At 42.9% G+C, this 21,616-nt stretch overlaps 1 protein-coding gene across 1 annotated transcript in view; it reads left to right on the top strand.

The window, feature by feature from the left end:
- The window catches only part of EPHA4 (EPH receptor A4), a 93,110-nt gene that overhangs the window by 54,011 nt on the left and 17,483 nt on the right, over window positions 1–21,616 (top strand). The window contains exons 6-9 of the mRNA XM_085232704.1: window positions 13,731–13,855; window positions 15,054–15,213; window positions 16,241–16,352; window positions 21,519–21,577. Coding sequence (XP_085088830.1) covers window positions 13,731–13,855; window positions 15,054–15,213; window positions 16,241–16,352; window positions 21,519–21,577 — 456 coding nt within the window. The remainder of the gene's footprint in view (window positions 1–13,730; window positions 13,856–15,053; window positions 15,214–16,240; window positions 16,353–21,518; window positions 21,578–21,616) is intronic.

Here is a 21,616-nt window from a genome sequence, read left to right as displayed (position 1 = left end):
CTCTATAGCAAAACATCAAAAGACATTGTTAATTAGATTTCTATTGCAGAATTTTCTTTATGTGACAGCATGAATACCCTTAAACTACTTCTAGCAAATAAAATTAACAGATGCTCTGAAGATGGACATTATCGCCCTTCCCAGGACCTGCAGAGGCTCCAGGCGGGTGGGCTGCTCAGCTCCTGCTTCCCACCATTTCCAGGTAGTGGTTCCCCGCGGCCAAAGGATACAAAGAGCCCATTCCCGGGGCCTGTCTGCAGGCACTGACCGGCAGGAAGCTCGTGCTGCTACCTGGGCACGTGTGAGTGCTCACAGCACCCTGCCCCCACACCCTGTTCCCCAAAAGCCTGATTTAAAAATAATCCCTTGGCAAACAGCTGGGTGTGGGCCAGATGTCCAGAGCATGGAATGTGCTTCATACTTCTGGCTGCTGCGAGTTTATGTATGCAAAATGTCCATCTAATGGAAAACGGGAGTTGTGAAGGGGTGTTTTTATGTTGCTTTAAGGTGTTTGTACTGAGGGTGATGGATCAGCAGTCTCCTTGTTCCTCAAATGGGGCTGTGTCAGGCGTGAATTCAATAGGGAAAGAGATTCAAAACTGGTAAGCAGGGCTGATATGTGAGCGTGACACTCCGAGTGATTTGTTGCAGCATCTTGCAGAATTCCAGGCTAATTGTATGCAACTTTCTCATTTTGAATCTAAACCAGTGTGGTTTCTAAGGCTTTGCACTTATCTGCTAGACATAATTAGCAACCCCTCCCCTCGTTTTTCAAGCAGAAGGGCTGGGACAAGTTGTCAGCTGCTCTGGGGTTCCACCTGCCTCGTCCGTCCTCGCCTGGCTTCTCTGGGGAATTTGGCTCCCGCTGTGGAGATTTGCATCGGAGGGAGTTACCACAAGGACTTCTGAAGCAAACCAAGTAATGTCTTCTGGGAAACCACAGGCCTTTCAAATAGAAATGTGATGGGAGATGCATGGCGATAAGTGATCCCAGCATAAGAAATCTGGGAATTGTATGGAAGCAAACAGTCAGGAATGCTCTTGGATTGGCAAATTTTAGTGTTTAGCGTGAGATTCCTCAGTGTCCCCGGGATGTCAACTACTGGCCGTTTCGGATTTCTTCCCTGCACCTTTAATTATGTGTGTAAGATAATGTGTCTGCGTAAGGAGCTTCTCCAAGCTGACAGATGCAAGTGGGAGTTTCGTACTAACAGCTCTGTTCTTGCACAGGCTTTAACTGATGGCCTGTAATAAATGTGCAGTGGTAGGTATACGTGCTGCGGTCTTCAAAACAAAACCGGGAAAACTATTGTTGGAGAGATTAAATTATTATTTTAAGGTAACTGCAGCTTTCCACAAAGAAATAATAATTAAAATAACAATTGCCTGCTTGCTGGCAAAGCTGTCTGCACCACCCATTTCCATGAATTTGTATTCAAGGTGGGGGATGCAAGTCTTGGTCGGAAGGGAAAAAAAAAAACACGCTTTCTAAAGATCCTTAGTAAATAACCAGCTTCAGGGTTCAGTGAGCAGCTCAGACAAGTTGTGTGTCAGGTAGCGCCAAGAAGTAATTGCAGCATTTAAATAAAGGTTTGGTCACACTGTTGAAAGGATCTCATGTTTGCTGTGCAAAATGGGGGTTGCTACATATCCACCTTAGGAAAAAGGCGTTTAATTTCAGGACTGGTCGGCATTGACCATGTTTATAATTACAGAAATTTACTTTCAAAAGGCATCAGATGTGTTCAAATGCAGCGCTCAGTTATGGAGGTGCAGAGAACAGCTGGTAGATGGTCAGGGCTGAAGGTGTAGTCCTGGAACTCTGGTTTGCTTCATAGCATTTAACTGCTCGCTTCCTTCCGCCAGCAGCGCTCTGCCGCTGCTCGCTTGCTAACCTTGCATCCAGTCTGAGCGTGTCTCTTAAGCAATTTGCAAGAAAATATTTCGACGTGGAAGGAGACTTGGCCCTAGAGTACTTGTGACTACCAAATGTTTAGCTGGGCTTCTAAATTTTCTAGGTGCTTTTGCAGCTGTCTAAATTAATGGGAAAACAGCCAGAAAGACAGCAGAGTCCAGTCTGCAGTTAGCAGAGTCCAGTCTGCAGTTGAGCAACAAGAAAAGGCTCTGGAGAACTTTATCAAAGCTTCCATTAACCCCCCGCTGATGTCCTCAAACAGGGTTTTTTTGAGAGAGTGGCAATACAAAAGCCGGGCTGCACAACTGCCCCTGTGTGTCCATTCAAAGGCTTTAAATCCGCACAGTTACTAATTAAAATGCCATGCAGGGCAGCACAAATAAACACAGCCAGTCCCTGAGTCCCAAAGTTTCTGCTCTGGCTTGGTTTGAAGGGCAGGACGCTGAGCTGACCTGGCAGGGATGGGCAGTGCAGCCCTGCATGGTACAGATGTTCTGTCCTTGCATAAGGAGGTGCAAAAAGTGTGTTGAGTTTATATGCATGAAATGCTATTCCCAGTGTATGCCACCCCAAGGCCTGCTTTTTTTTTTTTTTTTTTTTTTTTTTTTTGCATAGCGTTGCGTTGAACCATGAGGACTAAATAGAGCTGTGGCATGTCTGCTGGATCTCTATAATCATGTTTGCCAGGTTTTGGAGGACATCAAAATGCTGAGCACACGAGTGAATACCGCTCCTTTCATAGAGAAACGTCACTTCAGATTTAGCCCCACATGTGAACTGGCATGCAGGGAGCACTTTATTATCGTGGCAAGGCTCCAGCGGGCTTCCCCTCCCAAACAAAGCAGGCAAACGCAGAGCCTCTCTCTGCCGCTACGTGAAGGATTTCATGGCATCGTCTTAGATTAACGTAATCTGCCTTCATTACTAAATTCGGGAACCGGGATCCCAGGAGCCTTAGCAGGATGCTCGGACAGCAGGTTGAGGGTCTGTGAAAGCTGTGATTTGTAATCGGATGGTGACAAAAATTAGAGTTTTTAATATAGTTTAGAAGGGTCTAGGTAGCTGTGGCATCTGAATTTTATGCCTTTGGTCATTTACATTTTAAGCTTTCCCGTATGGAAAAGTCCTACTGAACTCAAGAGGAAATTATAACATTTGTCTCAGCTCTCTGAGCTCTTCTGTTAGGATTTATTAGGATTTTTATCCCTGCTGTTGAATTCTATTACTCAGTCTTAAAAAGAAGATTGAGTGATTCCGATTTTTTATTAAATACTTTTACAGTTCAATAAAATCTCTTTGGTTTTGTCTACATTAAAATCCATTGAAAGTATCCATGGATTTTTACAGAGAGAAAAGAAAAAAAACCCTTAAAATTGTAATAAGCTTTTGATATAAATGTCTTTCAGTTTTGTAGATTTCTGAAGACTAAAAGGAAAGCGCTGAAGCTTTTAATTAGCTTTTTATTATTTTTAATTTTCTATGTGCAGTTAAATGGCCCCATCAATAAATAATAGAATAAGGCAGTTTCAGCTAAGTGAAATCAGAAGGAATAGTGGGCTGGAAAAGGTACCTCCTATATGAATGGAGTTCTGTGCATTGTCCATTTATTTTAGCAAACAAATAAAGGCATGATCTCAAGACAGCCCACTCCAGCGGCTCTCTGGGAAGATTGCACTTGTCTAGATAACATAGTGCGTTCTTTAAATCTGTCCTCTGAATCAGCCTCAATTTATCTTTCTTAGCATAAAGGGGGATGCGGATGGAATGGCTGCACCCTTCCCTCTCGTTTGTCAGGATACTCCGTGCGCACATAAATAAGGCAGGAAGCGAGAGGGACGTGCGGGCAGCACAGAGCTCCGTTCTGCAGGCTGAGCTGCCCCGTGCGGGCATGGGGGGTGCGGAGAGGTGAGGGCTCTGCTCTGCTGCCAGCCTGATGTGCAGCCCCACAGTGCTCCCTCCTTTCCACTTCTGCTTGCACGCCTGCCACTGCTGGAAGGTATTGCTGTGGTTACACACCTGCTGGAAGGACTGCTGGAGAAGAGTGGGCAGAGTGCAGAGGGACACTTGTTTACCGCTTCTTGCAAATGTGCAGTTTGTCCTTAAGCAGAGAATGTTTTATGTGCAGCGGTGAGCTGCAGCCATCACCGATCAGAGGGGCTTTGCAGCAGAGGAGCGTCCCTCCTTGGGCCAGAATGATCCTTGGATGAAGCTTCATCTGCTTCAGATATAAAAGTGAACTGACGATAAAATGATCTAAAAAGCGCTTTGCGTGCTGTCAGAAGAAATGACTTTGAATTGAAGGTTTTGAATGAAAGTTGTGTTTTTCATTGCAATCCCCATTGGCTGCTGCTCATAAGCACCCCAGGAGGGCTGGTGCAGGAGAGCCGGGGCGCCTCTCACAGGGGACTGTGGTGCTCCTGGGGTCCCCCTGCTGTGCTGCGAGTTTGACAGTCAGTGAAGGACTCGGCATGCGGCTCTCCGGCTGAGCTGACTGGGGACTGTTGCTTTCCCAGGATTTGGTTTGCCCAGCGCTGTAGATCGATACTCCTCCAGGAATTAAACAGAGCAGCATTCTTTGTACAACCCTGATCTTCAGAACCTTCCCAGGTTGATTTTTTTCTAATTTTTTGTTTCCGGGATTTGTAATGGCACTTGCACTGCACAGGAAATTCTAACAACTGTCCTTCCCACTGAGGAAGCCACTTATCCCATCTAGTAGTTACTCCATTTAGGGTTTTGCTAATTGACACACCTTTTGAATGAATAATGCACTACTTTTCAGTATCTAGCATAAAACCAAACTAATGAAACCCCTGTGTGAGTTTAATTACGTGCCACCTATGATGTAATCAGTTACTGACACCATGAGCTAAGATTTTAATTTCAAGGTTTGTGTGTTTTGGGAAGCTTAAGGCTGTTCCCCAGTTTGTCCCTCGTCTGTTTTTTCTTTTTTTTCCTAACAAACTTGGGGTAGCTTTGGCTTTCCAGCAGCATCGTATGCAGAATATAGTTCTCTTTCTCTTCAGCTCTATTTATGGTTTTTAATTTCCTGAGAAGTCTGCACGTTATAGTGAAGGAAGATGGGTTCAGTTCAGTTCTGGTGAATGTATCTGTGAGAAGAGCAGTGAATATGAAGGCCCAGCAGAACTTGGTGTGCCGCTCTTTAATGCCCGTTACTTTTCCAAAATCACAAAGCATCTTTTCTTCCACTCCAGAAGAGGATCATTGATGACCCTAGAACCATGGATGTCCAGGTGCTATCAGAGCAGTGTCCTCCACAGGACATCTGAACTGCAGGCTCAGGAGGGCACATTTGGGATCCAGCCCACAGATGCTGCTGGAGCCCATCACTTTGGTGTATCACAGTGGGAGCAAAGTGCTCGTGCTTCTCTCTCCAAGGTTCTTGGCATTTTGATGGTGGGTGATTGATCTGAGAAACCCAATTGGCAAATTCTAACTCTGCTATTACTGTAGCACTTCAGAAGCCAGGATGAGATAATGTGGCCAAATCTATCTGTTAAAATAGCAAATGCTGCTTTGGGAAAATGAGTCATAACATTTATTTATTTATTTGGTTGAGAAGATGCTTCAGTATTTCCGAAGCATGTAAGTGATGGGGCAGAGGCTTTTATTTGTCTGAATTTCAAAGATGCTTTTAAAGCAATTCTTTACAGAATCTAATATTCTTAATGCTGAGAATGAGTGATGAGGGAAGTTATTTAATACATATATACATCATCTGGATATCTGTGTTTAAAGTAAAAAGTAACTGTGTGAGACTGAAAGAGAACAGCATTAAGATTTGTTGCCTTGGGTAGTGAGTCCACATTTGCCCCTTAGTGGCTCACGCCTGGTGGCTTGGTGTGAGTGTGAAGAAGGAGCAGCGAGCAGGAGTGGGTTCTGTCAACGGGTATAGGCATGAAGTGTCAGATAACAGCTGTCCTTCACCATGTGAGAGGAGGGGTTGCCTCTATGGGATACTGATAGGAGCAGAGTCAGTATGTTCAGTATCGTTTCATTGATTGTTGATGCGTTATTACGTGAGGTTGAATGGCTGCACAAGCCAGGAGATTTGCAGGGCAGAGAAGCAGAAAGTAAATTCATTGATCCTGCAGACTTTGAGAATGGCATTACTTCTCTCATCAATTAGCTCTTGAAGCATATGCAGACATGTCCCAGCTTCTCTGTGGGCAGAAGGATGGGAGAAAGAGAAGCAGTAGCTGGATGTTTGCTTGAGGAATGGCTTAGGGAACAAGACATGGGCATCAGCTGGGAGCTTTTCGTGCATCCTTGCTTTGATTTGGTAGCTTTTATTTCCCTGTGGAAGGAGCTGGAGAAAGAGTTCAGTTTGTCCTGGCAGCTCAGCAGGTCCCCATCCCACCCAGCAGCACGGGGGGAGCACAGGCTGCTGCAGGGGGGATGGTGGGATTCCTCCTGGGGCTGCTGCTCTTCTGGGGGGAAGCAGCAAATGGTGTGGGTGAGGTGGATCTGCCCTGGGGATGGTAAGTGGTTAGATTGCTCCAGACCAGGTGATTTGAGAGGTTGGGGAAAACCCTGCTTCCAATATCATGATCTGTTTTAATGACTAGAGGTTACTGGCTCCTGTTTCTTGCTCAGGTTCCCGCAGAGCTGTGCTGTGTCCCAGCACTGGAGGTTTCTGCAGGTGCTGGCTGGACCAGTGCCTGGGAAATAACAGAGTAATTCCCAGAAGTTTTCAGCCTTGACTGGAGTCGCAGGATCCCGCTTGCACATATGTGCCTGGTTCAGGTCCTAGAGGAGGGCTCTGAGAGCTCCAGCAATCTCTGACGGGGCTGTGTGGCCCCTTCTCTCTACTGCTCTCAATCCACTGTAATGCAGCGGAGCATCCCTGTTAGCTTCTCGAGGCTACGGAATTTATTTTTGTTTATCCCGGCTCAGATTCTAACCTCAGCTGGAGGGAAGAGTACCAGCAGCATGACCTGCTTTGTGACCAGAGGCTCTAAACCTGCTCAGGTCAGAAAGCTGCTGACTAATTCCAAATCTTAACAAATTGCTTATAGCAGTAGAATTTCTTAGTGCAGTCTACAGCACAAAGTACGTTCGCCCTTCTTGTTTTAATCATTGTAGTTTAAGCATTTAGAAACGTTGCTGATTTTTAAGTGATTGTAATGTTCAGGCAGATTTTTATAAATTGCTTTCCAGTGAAAGCCTTGTTTTCCTGTTTGCTTTAAACTGGCATTCATACATACAGGAAATGCATACACAGTATTCTGCCATGTTTCTGTTGGCAACTATTAAGTTATCCTTGTCAGAACATGCCAACAGGATTTCTTAGCAAGCTAGTGGGAAGAAAACAAGCAGTTCTCAGACTAAACAGACCTCGTACTTGAGCTGCAATACAGATCTCTTGCTAAATGTTATGTAGATTTTGTAGTCTTCTGATTGAAAGCAATAATTGAAATTGTGGGTTGCAGATTCAGATCGCTGGAGTTACTCCAGACCTGCATTGCATTAACAGATGTCATGATTTGGCCTTCACGGTTGGAGGGCCAGCACCTGAAAAGATATTGGTGCCAAGAGCTGGTCCCCAGCAGGGAGCAGCCAGGGCAAGTCATGTCCTGGTTGTGCAGTCTTCGTCACCCTCATCTCAATGCAGTTTCTGATGTGATCCATAGGGAACTGTGGTCAGCCATCAGCTCCTATAGTGGGTTTGATCAAAATGAGAGCAGTTCTGGTGCTAAAACTGATTCACACAGCCCAGAAAATAGCCATGCTCTTTATGGATCCTCAGCAGTTGCTCCGTGCCTCCAAGAACTAAAGCTGAGTAGGACGGTAAATATACAGCATTCTAATAATTCTCAACTGCTACTATTTGTTGCTGCTAACAGCCTGGGTTTTTCTGCAGGCTTTTGATTTGATGCAAGTCAGAGCCAGCTTTTGTGGTTTGGCACGATTTGCAGTGCAGGTTCTTTTGGGAGAGGCAAGAAATGAAAACTTTAAAATAGAGGAAATATTTAAAACGTAATGATACAGTGTTAACAGTCTTTAAAATCTCATTTTCTAGCCCCTTCCTTTATGAATACATCATTATAAACATAAGTGATGTGGGCTGGTCCCTAAATCTGAGAGCTTGTCACTTGTTTTTCTTAGAGCTCAAAGGTTCTGTGTGGTGGAACCTGGAAGAAAGGAAAGATGTGTTTTGGGATGAAGATGTTGTAGGGGAGTCCTGTGGCTGAGCTGGTTCTTTTCCTGAGCAGCATCATGTCTAGTACGAAGGAAGGTTTGGTTGCAGAAAGACTATGGCTGGTTAGAGGGACTGAGGAAGGAGGCTGAGCTCAGCTGTCACATCGCTTCACGTTTTGGCAGCCAGGGCTGTCAGATGTGGGTGAATAACCTTGGGCATTTTTCTCCGGTGGTGCAGACTTAAAGTCTGTGCTGTAAGTGCCAAGGCTCGGAAGGGCTGGCCCAGCTCCTGGCCTGTCCCTGTCTGCAGGCTGGGAGCAGTTCCTTGCTGGTTGTCATTCCTTGGGGAGGGAGAGGCAGGCGCTGGGAAGACAGAGGGCTAGAGAAAGCCTTGGGAGGCTTCCAGTGGCTTAGTTGAGCAATTGGCATTCTGAGTCCTTCTCCAAATCCTGTCCTGGCCCAGTTATCACTTGTACAAATGTTTGCTCCACGTATGCACAGAGATTAATGAACAAAATTGCGATACGTACACGGTTCATTTTTGAAGTGCACATCCAGCCTGCAGTTGTGCAGGACCCCAGAGAGCCGTGTAGCTGTCATCCTGCAGCGAGGAACGGTGCCAGGTTCCAGCTCAGTTCCTCACATGTGCGGAGACATCTAAGCTTCGTGTGTGCAAACAGGTTCACAAGTGTGAAAACCTTTCAAGTGCTCACCCTTATGTGCGTGTATGGGTTACACATATGCTATACATGTATTTGGAAATTTGGTCGTGGTAAAATTTTCTCTTTCTCTGTTGTTTGCAAGGGATTGGTGGGAGCACCACCACCCCTGTGCTCCAGTAAGGGGTGCAGTAGTGATCGTAGTGATCTGTCTGGGCAGGAGGTGGGGCGAGCAGCCTGGGCACTGGTAGGAAGCAGGACCAGGGTTTTCGGAAGGAGCAGAGCTGCTTTCTTTGTCATTTAGGGAGGTACGTGTAGCTGAGGGGCTGGGTGCTTTTGCCCACACTTGATTTAAAGCAACTGTGGCAGTTAGGAGAGTAAGTGGCTCCCTATATGAAAAAAGTATCAGAATCTGGCCCGGAGAACATGGCCTTTAGAAGTGATTAAAAACATATGATTCTCTGTGCTGTGTATCCTTTTCCTGCTGTGAAATTATTTGGTAATATAATTTACAGAATGCCATGCAGAAAACCCACGGTATTGCAAAGTAAATATTTGAAGAGAAAACACAGAATGTGCTAGATTCCCTTAAATGCTTTGTTCCAATTAGTACAAAATCTTTTATTTTCTTGTTTTGATTTCTAAGAGGACTTTTCTTCAGTGTTAGATTCTCAGAAATCTTTTTTTTTTAAAGTAATTAATAATGGAGCAGGCTTTTAGTATCTACCCTGGAAGGTAAAAACCCCTAATCACAGTAACATCATTAGTGCTTTCAAGCATTTAATTTTGATGCTTGACAAAGCACATGGCCATTGATAAGAACAAATAAGTGTTGTTGTGTGCAATTGAGGGAAAAAAGAAAAGCATGAAAACCCCTAAGCTTCAAGTAATTAAATTTAAATATGTTATTTGAATTTAGCTGAGATAATGTACAAACTGTGGGTATATTTTTCAATCAGTGAAAGACCCCTTGAGTAAACATGATCCATTTAAATTCAAATCATGGGGAGTGGAAAGTAAACCCTGCTGTGGTTAAGAAGGCATCTTCACTAGAAGACTGGGCATTGTGTATCTGTGATGTGCGAGCACTTGTGTTCTGTGTAGTTTCATAAAGGGCTGTGTTCACTCATGGATGCCTACATGCCAGAGACTTTGTTGCATTTATTTATTCATTTAGTTAGTTACTTAGCTCTTTCCTCTTCCCCTCCCCCCGCCCTTAATTTGAACCAGTAATGAAAAACTGACACTGTCATTTCCATCCTTTAAAGTGCCTCAAAAACGGTTATAATTCAGCCTTGGGATATGACTTTATGGCATTTGGGTGAAGTTTTTGCAGTACATCTGTGCCTCTTTCTCTCTCTGTAGGCCACAAGCTCAGAACTGCAGTAATAAAACTACTAGTAGGTGTTTAATGGCAGGTTATTGAGGAAGTAGATAAAAGAAAATTGCAACATTCACATCAGTAGGGAGTGGATTTTTTTGAGGGAGAGGAACTGCTGAGCTTTGAACTAAGAAAGTTACACTCTCTGCTTTTGTTCAAGGGGACCCCTTTGGAATACCAAGATGCCTCATCATTCTTCCCTGGGAAGTGGGCTGCTCTGGTGGCACTGCTGTGCCGCGTACTCTGCCTGCACATGTGGGGTGGAATAATTTGCTGTTACAAGCAGTGATGGTTTAGAAACAAAGTTTTGCTAAGTATTCCTTTCTAAATACCAGGGAGTAGGGAAGAAGAAAGTGCAAAAGGTGGAAGTCTTCCATTCAGAAGGGAAAAGTGTTGTGGGATCTTATTGTGAACGTCTTAGTTATGTACACCGCTCGTTTGGGTCAGGCTATCCACAGTGTGCGTGTCTATAATGAACAGTTGTCCATGCACATATAAGAGAAGTGTCTGCCTCTGATTCTGCTCTTGACCAAAGAATCATTTTACAATCTGTTACATGTTTTGTCTTCACATCATCCCTAAAAGGCCATTTGAAGGCATAAGGCAGAAGAAAAAAGAATGTAAATATTTTGCACGAGCTCACGCAGAAGGCTGTTCCTGCTGCATGGATTGCTGTGATGAGCTGGCACGGTGATGTTGTGTTTGTCCACCACACTGCTGAGGCCTTCTGTCTGTAGAGGACCGAGGAGACCCAGAGCTGATGTTCTCTAAGAAAGCCTGTCTTCTGGTGTGGCCTACTGACTGGCCATCTGGTTGATCATGGAAAACACAAATAAATTTGACGTGCAGAGCTATTTGGAGAAACTAAAATTGGAAAAGGAGGATTTTATCCATGTGGTGAGATAACTGTAGTAACTGTGGCTACTCAGCCCATTTCTCAAGATCCTTGAGGTGCTATCCTGTAGGATAGACCAGTATAGGTCTGTACTGCAGATCTGCAGATGACCTCCTGGATGGCCTCTTATCATATAGGTCCCGTAGTTGGACTTCAACACTGAGGATTTCTGCAGTGTATGGAGAGTCAGGATATACAGCCAAACAAAAACTGGGAAGGAAATTGGTCATCAGCAGAGACAGAAAAATAGATTTAAAATAGGATAAAGTTGCATGATGATTAATATTTGACAGATGCAAAGGACAGGAAGGTGAAAGTAGGGCTGTTCTTAAAATTCTAATAGTGAGAATTTAGAAAGGAATTGATATACAAGTTCTTTCCTGTCCCAGAGGCCAGAAGCATGTTTATTGCTGTATGAAGTAGTGCCTAACATCAGCTGTCCATTCTTCAGAGATATGAGAAAGCACATTTGAAACTGTATAAAACTGATCATCTTCCACCAGGAGTGGAAGTTAATATATACTCTTGTGCAGTAAACGGCCATTTTACAACAGAGAAGAAATGTGTTTTCATACAGCCCAATGTTGAAGGATTCGGTAAATTCCAATCTAAAAGCCTGCAGAAATGAAATGGAAAACTGAGGAGGGTGAAAAAGAGGATGAAGGAAGGAAAGTGAACTTTCTGTTTGCAAATCTTGAGGTCAGTATGGCATAAGTGAAAGATTCTCAGTAAAAAGAATTGCCTGTCTGCCCTGCATGAGACGCGGATTAACTAAGCAGATTGCTCTCTGGTTGGTTTATCAGTAACGTCATGTGTGGTGTAGGGTAACAAACCTGATTTCTAATTTATTAGCTGAGCAGCATTCTTAGTGCAAGGGGAAAAAAAAGTCCTCTGCTGAGGATCTGTGAGACTATTAAGGAGGTTTGCAGTCATGCCACAGATACAACTTGATGGAGCACACCTGGATCCTCCCTGTTGGCTGTGTTTGTAGTCTCCTCTGTCAGCCAGTATTTGCCTTTGCATGTGAGAGACAGACAAGGAAAAAGAGAGAAAGGTTCTGGAGGCATTTCTAACAGAGATGCCAAACTGTCAAATAGTAAATCAGGAAGCAGCTCCCTGATGGTTTCACATCAAGAGGAGACACCCTTTTGTGACTTTGTGGCGTCTGCTGGTTATTTTCACTTCCATCAGAACTGTCTGATATGGTCAAGTAGGTTTGAGGCTTTCAACATTCAATTTTCCTTTCATTTATTGTGACTGTTTTATTTATTTGTCTTTCTCGATAGTTTTCAAGGATATGTGTTTCAAGGATACTTTTTTCTCTCTTTAACGCTTTCGTGGATTGTCGTCCCGAAGTTCAGGGTAGAAAAAGAAACAAAAAAGAGGAAAATGCAAAAAAAAAAAAAAAAAAAAAAAGAGCAATATGTCTCCAGCTTCAAGAGACAAAAGAAGAAATATATTCAATTTAGGAAGACCCCTAATCTCTGGTTATACAGGACAGCTTTGTTAGATAAGATTAAAAATTTCATGAATGTCCTTCCTTATCCCTGGAGACTCTGCCATTTATACCAGCTATTGTCAGCATCAAAAGGGGTTGATAACAGCTGGCCAGAGACGTGACCACACAGCAACACAACAGCAAGAGAGGGGCAGCCGTGTTCATAAATCTTTGGAAAACCTGTTCCCCCAGCACAGCTGTGAGCCTGCTACTGTCACAGTCAAAGGGAGACAGCATTGTCCTCCCACCAACCAAAAACCTGAACTTCAGCATTAGCGGGGGCTCTATTGAAAGTGCAGGGTGCGCAGGGAGATGTTTTCCATTATCATCTTTGTTGCAGCCCTTATTACTGCACGTAGATACAGTTTAAAGGATCATTGAGTAAAGCTTGTTGATAAGTAGAGTTTTCCCAGAAATCATGCAGCCCTTATCCTTGTCAGTGCCATCCTGCTTTTTTTATTCATCGCGTCCATATAGTGTGACATGGGGCAGGACCAGGTTATGCCAGTTTCATGCATGGGGGACTGATCTCTGTTATCTTCTGACAGGGAAGGAGTGATCAGAGCCAAAATCTGGCCTTGGTTTGCAGGCACTGTACACAAACAAGGGCATAAGCAGGGCAAATCAGGAAGCACAATTTGGCCCAGAGTCTTGCAAGATGAGTTTCCTGGTCCCTCTGGTCCTGGTCTAAATTCATGCATGTTCAGCTTTATTCTGGTTTTACTTAATTCAGAGGCAAACTTTTCTGAGCTTTAGAGATTAGTCCTTCAGAAATTTCACAGTTCTTGTAGAACAAATAGCTAATCAAGTAACGCCAATGAATTTCAGGAGATGGAAGAGGAGAATCATTATGGACCAGAACATGAAGACAAGTCTGTGCACTGTGCCTAGAAAAGGTTAAAAAAAAATAAGGCAGAATCTGTTAGTGTCTTCCACCCTTTTGTGGAGGTTTGTACCTGCCTGCCACAAACATTATGCTGCTTAGAAAACTATAGCATTAGTCCAAAGCTTACTATCACTCAGAATCCAAGAAGGAGCTTTATTAGAAAGAAATTAAATGCAGTTTTGTTGGAGAAAACAAGAAAAATACTAAGTACTTCCAACTCTCACACAAGAAAAACAGTTTCTGAAAGTGCTTATGTTGCAATTAAAAAAAATTTGTCTCATTAAAAATAAATTATCACATTTTTTTCTTTTCTTTTTTTTTTTTCTCTTGTCAGCACCATCCCCAATTGCATTAATCCAGGCTAAAGAGATAACGAGGCACAGTGTTGCCTTGGCGTGGCTGGAACCTGACAGGCCAAATGGAGTCATCCTGGAGTACGAAGTCAAATACTATGAAAAGGTACTGTTACTGTTAAAAAAAATAGACAAACAAGGAGTTCTGTTTGGATTTGGGGAGAACTTTTTACTTTGTTCAGTTTCAGTTTTATTTTCAGATAGAATTCCATAATTTGAAACCAAATAGATTCAATTTAATAACATTCAATTAAGGATTTCATGCACTTGAATGGTTGCTTGACATAATAAGACTCATCGGCTGTTCCAGCTGTATGGCATGAGTATATTTTGTTATTTTTTCTTCCCTAGGAACTAAGCGTTTGTAGCAAGCGTATTTATAATGAGAATCAATAATGTTGGGCAGAAGTGAGACGTTAGTTTTACATCATAGACAGAAGTATAATAATGAAGCATATAAGACAGTAATAATAATACAATCTGTTTGCCAATAGCTTCTGTTCAGAGTGATGGTGTGGGCTGGATGGCTTTTAATAGAGAATAAGGAAAGAAAATTACATTCTTCATACTTTCCATGTTAGAGGGAGATGTTATTCCTACAAATAACTTCTCACCTATGGAACTATGAAAAAGGCTATTTTCTTTGAAGGTCCTTTGCAAAAATGAACAATTTCCTGCTCTTGCTCGCATGCTCTCTCTCTCTCTCACACACATGCATACTTTTTTTTTTAAATAAAGGTAATCACTTACTTGCCTCCCTAACACAAACAGGAAAAGGCAACTGATTTCCAGGGAAGCTAGATTAATGCATTTTTTGATGAATTTTCCAGACTAAAATGAAATAATTTCAAAGATTGGGCTTTCTGGAAGACCTTTTCTGAGCCTTCTTTTTCTTTTTCTTTTCTTTTTTTTCTTTTTTTTTTTTAATCTATTATCAGTTTTTTTATACGGCTTCTGGCTTGTAAGAAGAAAAAGAGAGTGCTAATGAGTAAAATGTTTGCTCATCAGGAGGCTCATATTTGAAGGCTTGGCTGTTTTCCAAAGGATTTCATTGTGTGATTTCTTAAGTAATCGGTGATATATGAGCATCACACCTACCATCTTATCACTCCTTTTTTGGCTTGCTCAGTGCTAGGGGTTATTGAGCAAGGTGGACAGCAGCAGCCCTCGGGACGTATTTTGAGAATTCCATGGTTGTTACTCATATTCTTTCATCATCCTTTTGGCAAGGAAGTGGGATTCCATGGTTCACGGTGCAGTGAGGCATTTTTACTTGGATCACCAGTGTGTTCTTTTCTTGTTAGGACCAAAACGAGCGCAGCTATCGCATTGTGAAGACAGCCTCCAGGAATACTGACATCAAAGGTTTGAACCCCCTAACTTCATATGTATTTCATGTGCGAGCCAGGACAGCAGCAGGATACGGAGACTTCAGTGGGCCGTTTGAGTTCACAACTAACACAGGTAATAACATGCCCGCTGATATCTTGCTTTTCCTTGAGTGAAGAGTGGAAATGTAACTGAGCTGCATGGTAGGGGTTTCCTAGTATGTTGGCTGCCTAGATTATGGTATATTTATTCTGGGAAAGTGTTCCTGCATGGCCACATGATTATTAAAGATGTGGTAAATCTGACCCTAAACATCCATTCGGATATATTCTCAACACTAACAATGACAGTACTTCGCGTGGCAGAAGGAGACACATGCTCTATAAATATTTAGAAGCCATCGATGCTGGAGAGATTTATGTACCTATTTTGTTAAATGTAAATGTAGATGTTTGCACATGTTTTTGGAGTATCTAATAGCTTTTGCATAGATCAGTTAGATGTCCAACATCAGCTCTCATACTTGCACTTTCCCTTGCACAGTCTTGTAGAGACAGAATGCTTGAATTATGTTGTCAGTACAGCCTTTCTCTTTGTCGAGGGAACATGCAGATTTCCCCTCAGAATGTTTACTTTCAGAGTCAGGAAGGTGATGTGACCAAGCCTGTATTATTTTGGAAACGGGCTTGTTTAAATCTATTTAAGGTCATGCCAGTCAGTGGCAACATCTTTCAGGATGTTAACAGTTGAAAATAATCAATCCAGCAGGAAGACAGAAGACATTTTAAGACAACTTATTCTCTTATCAGTTGGGGAGTGATCATCTGTCCCCACTGAGAGAAAAAGAAAGAGAACAGTGAAAAGCAATTAGGAAGGTGAAAAGAAATAGCCATTATACCCTCTGAGCAACACCGAAGGAGAGAAGGAGAATGAATCCTTGTTCCCAGTGAACTGAACTTCCCAAAATCATTATCAAACATCATGTCCTCAGCTAATTAGGGCTCTCTTGGAAAATTGTGTCAAATGACTATATAATAAAGGTCTGAAAGTAGATTTGAGTAGGACTGTAAACTGCCTTCACAAGTCAGAAAGCCTCACTGAGTGCTTCCTAGGTTGATTTTTTGAGGTTGTTTGACACTAATGCTCTCTTTTTGGTTTCCAGTTCCTTCCCCCATCATTGGCGATGGTACCAATCCCACAGTGCTGCTTGTTTCAGTGGCTGGCAGTGTTGTTCTTGTGGTCATTCTCATTGCAGCCTTTGTCATCAGCAGGAGGTAAGAACTTAAGCTTCTCTCTCTCCCTATTTCTTTCATGAGGGAGCTTTTTGTCTCCTCCAAACAAAGCTAAATTCTTTGATTAGCATCATAAACAGAACATTTGCATTACAAGCCTTCTCCCATGTACCTTTGATCTTCTCAACATTAGTACCACAGCCATGTGATGTAATAGCAATAGTTCCAGCTCTATTTGCTCTTGAAATGCAAAGCTGATTCCAATAACTGGCATTGAGAATCAAGCCAGCTAGAGATCTGTGGTTAGTGTAATTTGAAGTTAAGTTTAATGGGTATGCTAGAGTAGATTTTTTGGACTGACTCCTGGTACATAGGGAATAACCAACCACACTGTTGTGAACTAAGCTACCAGGCTGCTGTTCTTGTGATTTTCTCTTTCTCTGTATGAATCTGTGTTACCTTTGGGTTAGTCCTTCCAGTGTGGGTGGAAATGAGTGTAAAACAGAAGCTACAGTCATTCAGTATCATATGCAGTAAACAGAATGAGTCGATGGTTACTTGATCAAAGCAGAACCATAATCTACCAAGTATTTGTTCATTCCCCCACATACAAATAGTGCATCAGGAACAGCCCTGCAAATGGGAGGACAGTGCAGCAGAAACACAATGTGTTTCTCTCTTCAACTTAGTGTTCAATCTCATTTAAGAAGATCAACATGATTTTGCTTCAGTTTAATTCAGAGATAAAATTGGACGTATCGTTACTGCATCTGATGCGTGGGATCTGAGGGACACAAGTTTTGTCAATTTCTGATGATCAGTGTAATGGCATCAGCTATAAATGTGCACAAACTCCTCTTGACTTACTCTCTTACCTTAAATTGACTTAAAGAGCAGTTAAGTCACTATGGTTATAATATCTGGAATGTAGTCAAGCATTGTAATAGCTTTCTGTGGGTGTTCACCTCATAGCCTCCATGCTGGCAATAAGAAGAGCAGAACATATGAAAATGTAATGCAGAGAGACAGTTTTATTAAAAGCTGTTGCAACAGAAAATAGCATCACTGAGCTTGATGACTTAATCTCCCTTTTGCTTTTATTGATCACTTCATTATTTAAGGCAGGATTGATAGCAGGATACATTGGATTTCTAATTATGAGTCGCCACCTTGGAGAATTGAGCCTGTCGAGTTGCTTTGAGATGATTCCTTTCCCTCCTCCCCCTATAAAAAAATTGTCACTTCTCAAGGCTGATAAACACTGCTTGGTGATTGGCCCTCAATGGATCACTTTTTAGAAAATGAAATGTCAACCCCTTGCCCTCATATTGATTCTCTTTAGTATTGGCCATAAAGCTGTCAAAGGAAAGGCTGCCAGGAGCCAGGTAGCTGACAGACTTGCTGGAGAGGGTGCCTGCTCAACTAGGTCTTCTCTCCATTCAGGCTGTCTGGTTATCTCTACCCACAAGTGTTTAAGTTGGACAAAAAAAGAAAAAGAAGAAAAAAGAGGAAGAGCAGGTGAGCAGTAGAGACGTAAGGTTGGTCCAGGCACTGGAGTAATGGTAGCAGAAGTGGTCTGGTGGCAATGAATTCAGATATGTCCCTTAGCTTTTTACTGGCAGGTCTCAGGGAGGCTATGGAAGGGGAAAGACAGCAAGAGGAATGAAATACTAGGGCAGTGAAACTGCTCTGTGCATACTAATGTGGCTTGTTAATTAATAGCCTTCCTCAATACACTGCTCTCCAGTAGCTGTAAGTAGTTCTCAATAAACAGAATCTGTTTTAATATTCACTTTTACACGAATGATTTTAACCACTTTACCAATGTCATTTAGAGGTGTGCGCTTTGGGGACATTTCATGATGTTCCTGTACCAGCTGAAGTTAATAGCAAAATAATTATACTTTGTTCCAAAATTACTTCAGCTGAGAAAATGTTTCTTTGTCCGTAGAGTCCCCGTGAGGAGATTTGGTAATACTGCCATGACCTAGAAGTCATATTTGTACAATCAGAACGGTGCTTTGGCCTGTAGACATGGCCTCTCAGCATCCATGTGCCAAACGTAGGAACTGGACATATGCTGGTGATGCCCTGTTTTGAACTCTGGGTTATTATTACTAATTTAGCATCATGTTTTTTCAAGCAATTACTCAAATCCCAAAACTCATCTTCTCAACTGAATTTGTCAAAGGACTTTGCCTTCAGGCAGCTCAAACTGCTTTGGTCTGTCCTCCAACCTGTTTGTGTCAGTATGAGAACTAATTTGCCTCAATGTTTAAGTTTACTGAGGTTAAAATGGACAGAGTGATACAGCAGGAGTGCAAGCATTTCTAAGTCCTACGTTACAGGAACAAGAAATAAAATTAAAGTACTTGAAATAGAGTTTTAAAGGATTTGGGGAAGCATAAAACAGTAAGAGCCACTTGCTGGAGGGCACCGACTGGGGTAAGTTGGCTGTACAGAATCCTTTGGCCATCCAAAAGTTTCGATCGGAAATTCTTCTGACAGATTGCTTTACCATGTGCTCCACGAAGGTAGCTGAACACAGATGCCTGCCTTTTGCTCCTGCTTTTGGCTCAGCATGCTCCACCAGCCAGGTGCCTGAGCATTGCATACCACAGCTCTCTTGTTTTGGGTGGGAAGGTGGAAGTGCAGTGCTGGCTGGGGCTCCCTGCTGCCTCACCCGGGTGTGTGCTAATAGCCTCTGGCTGGGCACAGACCTTCCCCCTTTGTATCTCCAGGCCCCACCTGTAGGTTTCCTTATGCCTCTGACCCCTGCAGCTTCTGAAAGCTTCTGTGTTCTTTTCCTGAATACCTCTATTTAATCACCACCACCCAAATCCCTGTAATTAGGGAATTCAAGCCTGTGACAAAGGCTCCCTTCTGCCATTCAGGTGAGCTGCCCCGAGCAGCTGCCCGCTTGCCCCATGGCGTGGGGACGAAGGCTGACGGGCGGCTGGGCAGCCTGGAGACAATGGCAGACAGGAGAAGCCTGCCCTGGGCCAGCCAGGAAAGGTCACCAGGTGACAGGGGCAGAAGTGGAAGTAGGTAGTTAGTTTGGAAGGCATTATTTAAAGTTAATAAGCTACAATTATATTGCTTGAACAGTAATCCCTTTGTTTCCCTCTGCTTTTTGCACTTTGGATTCTTTGGGTTTTCGTGGGGGAGTTATTTTCATCTGTTGTTAGGACCATCTTATTTAAAAATAAGATTAAAAGCATCTTCACATCCTTAGAACACATTCGTGCAAAGCTGTTTGTGCTTTAGTTTTTCCATCTGTATCTGAAGTGTAATGCTATGCATTGGAAGGGGTCCTACTTAAAATGCAGAATCTTGAGGGTTTTTTTGGTTCTTTTTTTCCTTTCTTTTGAAGCTGTGTTGTACCAGAGCTAATCTCTGCAGTCCTCTTAGTGACCTGGCCTTGCGTGGCACTCGGTGAGATTTGTCCTCCTTACTCCATTAAGTAGCGGGGAGCAGTCCTGCTTTGCTCAGCTCTGTTGCACCAGTGCTGCAAGTCCTCAGGCAAATAAATAGTTTACATTGGTGTTTGGATCCAGAGCGGTTTTTAATGAAGCTCTCTTTGTGATTTGGAGCCATTTGTGTTTAACTGACTTTCATCAAGAAAAGAAGCTCCCAGCCACTTACGGTTGGATGTGTACTTGCATTTTTATGTCTGAACACAAGGCCTGTTGATGTTGTTGGGAGCTGTAAGGTTTGGTTCAAACATCAGGTAGTCTTAGTATGTTGAACTGAATCTGTTTCCTTCTGTTCATGAGTAATTTATAGGTCTTATTTAACCGCCAGCACCAAAAGGTTGCAGAGACAAAAGCTGGGACGTGGCCTGTTAGCTGAGAGCGATGGGAAGTTGCCATTCCCTCAGGCCAGGTGCAGGGCAGGAAGGAGAGGCTTCTTGCTAACAGGCAGAAACGTTTTGCTGGCAGGAGAGGAACGGTGAAACTTGGAAGATTTGCTGAAATTGAGGCTGTTAAACTCATGTGTTTTCTCCAAACGTTAACCTTTTCTAACTTACATCTGCTAGTAGCCTTTCTCTCATCCACTCCCATTTTCCTCTTCTACCCATTTCAGAGGCCTAACCAGTTCACCCCAGCAGCCTGGTGGGCTCCTGCTCCACCCTGGGCAGCAGCCTGCATGTCGCAGGCAGTGCCAGTCTCACTGCCCTTTGTAAGGGTTTGGTTTCTCCATTTTCTTTCTGTCTTCACTCCAGACAGAAGTGACTCCTGACAGTAGCTAACTAGGGTCTGATTTGCTTCTGACTTAGAGTGGACCAAGCTTGCTGAGGAGTAAGCAACAGCAATGCCTTTTCTTTGTCAGTGTCTGTTTTTATGCCTGGTTCTGAATTTTCCATGAGTACCTCAAATCAAATATCTCTACTTACTTACCATTAGAGGCTGGAGAGCTTCAAATTTCAGTACACAACTGTTGGAACTGGCTCCTCAATATCCTCCCTGTCAGATTAACCTCTTGTGTTAACCTTTCTGAATGGAACTTGTCCATTGATGTTTAAAGCTGAACTAATTAAATACATAGCTGGATACAAAATCATGTGTGTAAGTGTAAAAATAATAATCTATAGGATTAACATATTGTACTGCATTATTGCATCCAACTCAGGTTTATCAGAAGAGCTCTGCAACCAGAGTTCTTTATCTCCTTCAACTTGCAGTGATTAAAAGAAAAAACAATTCTTCCTGACCTGCATTTGTGATAGTGATTTTTTTTTTCCCCCCCACCATCCTGAATTCTGTGTCAATAGACTGCTTCCTCCTTTAAATTTGCAGTTGCAGAAGGGTGTTGGTATTGGCATTTGCCTAATTAGGTTTAAAATCAGTCTACCAAAACACTTTCCTTGTAACATCTTAATCTATATATGGTAGTGCTAAAAAGCAATTAGCACCCATTTTGCACAGCATTGCAAATGTACATTTGAAGAGAAGGTAGCTGGAACTCAGGCTTTCTTTGTTTAAATGCAAATACAGAGGTCTGTGTTTCCCTTGATGCTTTGCTGATGCCAGCAACAGAGCAGTTTGAGGAGATCTGTTACTCTGGAAAGTTGTGTCATGAGCTGTTGTAGAGAAGCTGCTGAGCACAGGTTATGTCAGGTGCAAGCAGGTCAAGAAGACAGAGCTTGTCTCAAAGTAAGATATTTATTTTGAACTGTAATGCCCTTTTTTCTTTTTGTTCTGACAGGCGCAGCAAATACAGTAAGGCTAAACAAGAGGCAGATGAGGAGAAGCATTTGAACCAAGGTAAAAGGCAGTGGTGCTTGTTTATTCTTGATTTGGTTC

This window comes from Meleagris gallopavo, chromosome 11 (assembly GCF_905368555.1).
Source record: "Meleagris gallopavo chromosome 11, MGAL_WU_HG_1.1, whole genome shotgun sequence".
NCBI classification, from domain to species: domain Eukaryota; kingdom Metazoa; phylum Chordata; class Aves; order Galliformes; family Phasianidae; genus Meleagris; species Meleagris gallopavo.
The sequence above is the reverse complement of the archived record's forward strand: the minus strand, read 5'-3'. Positions and strand labels throughout refer to the sequence as shown.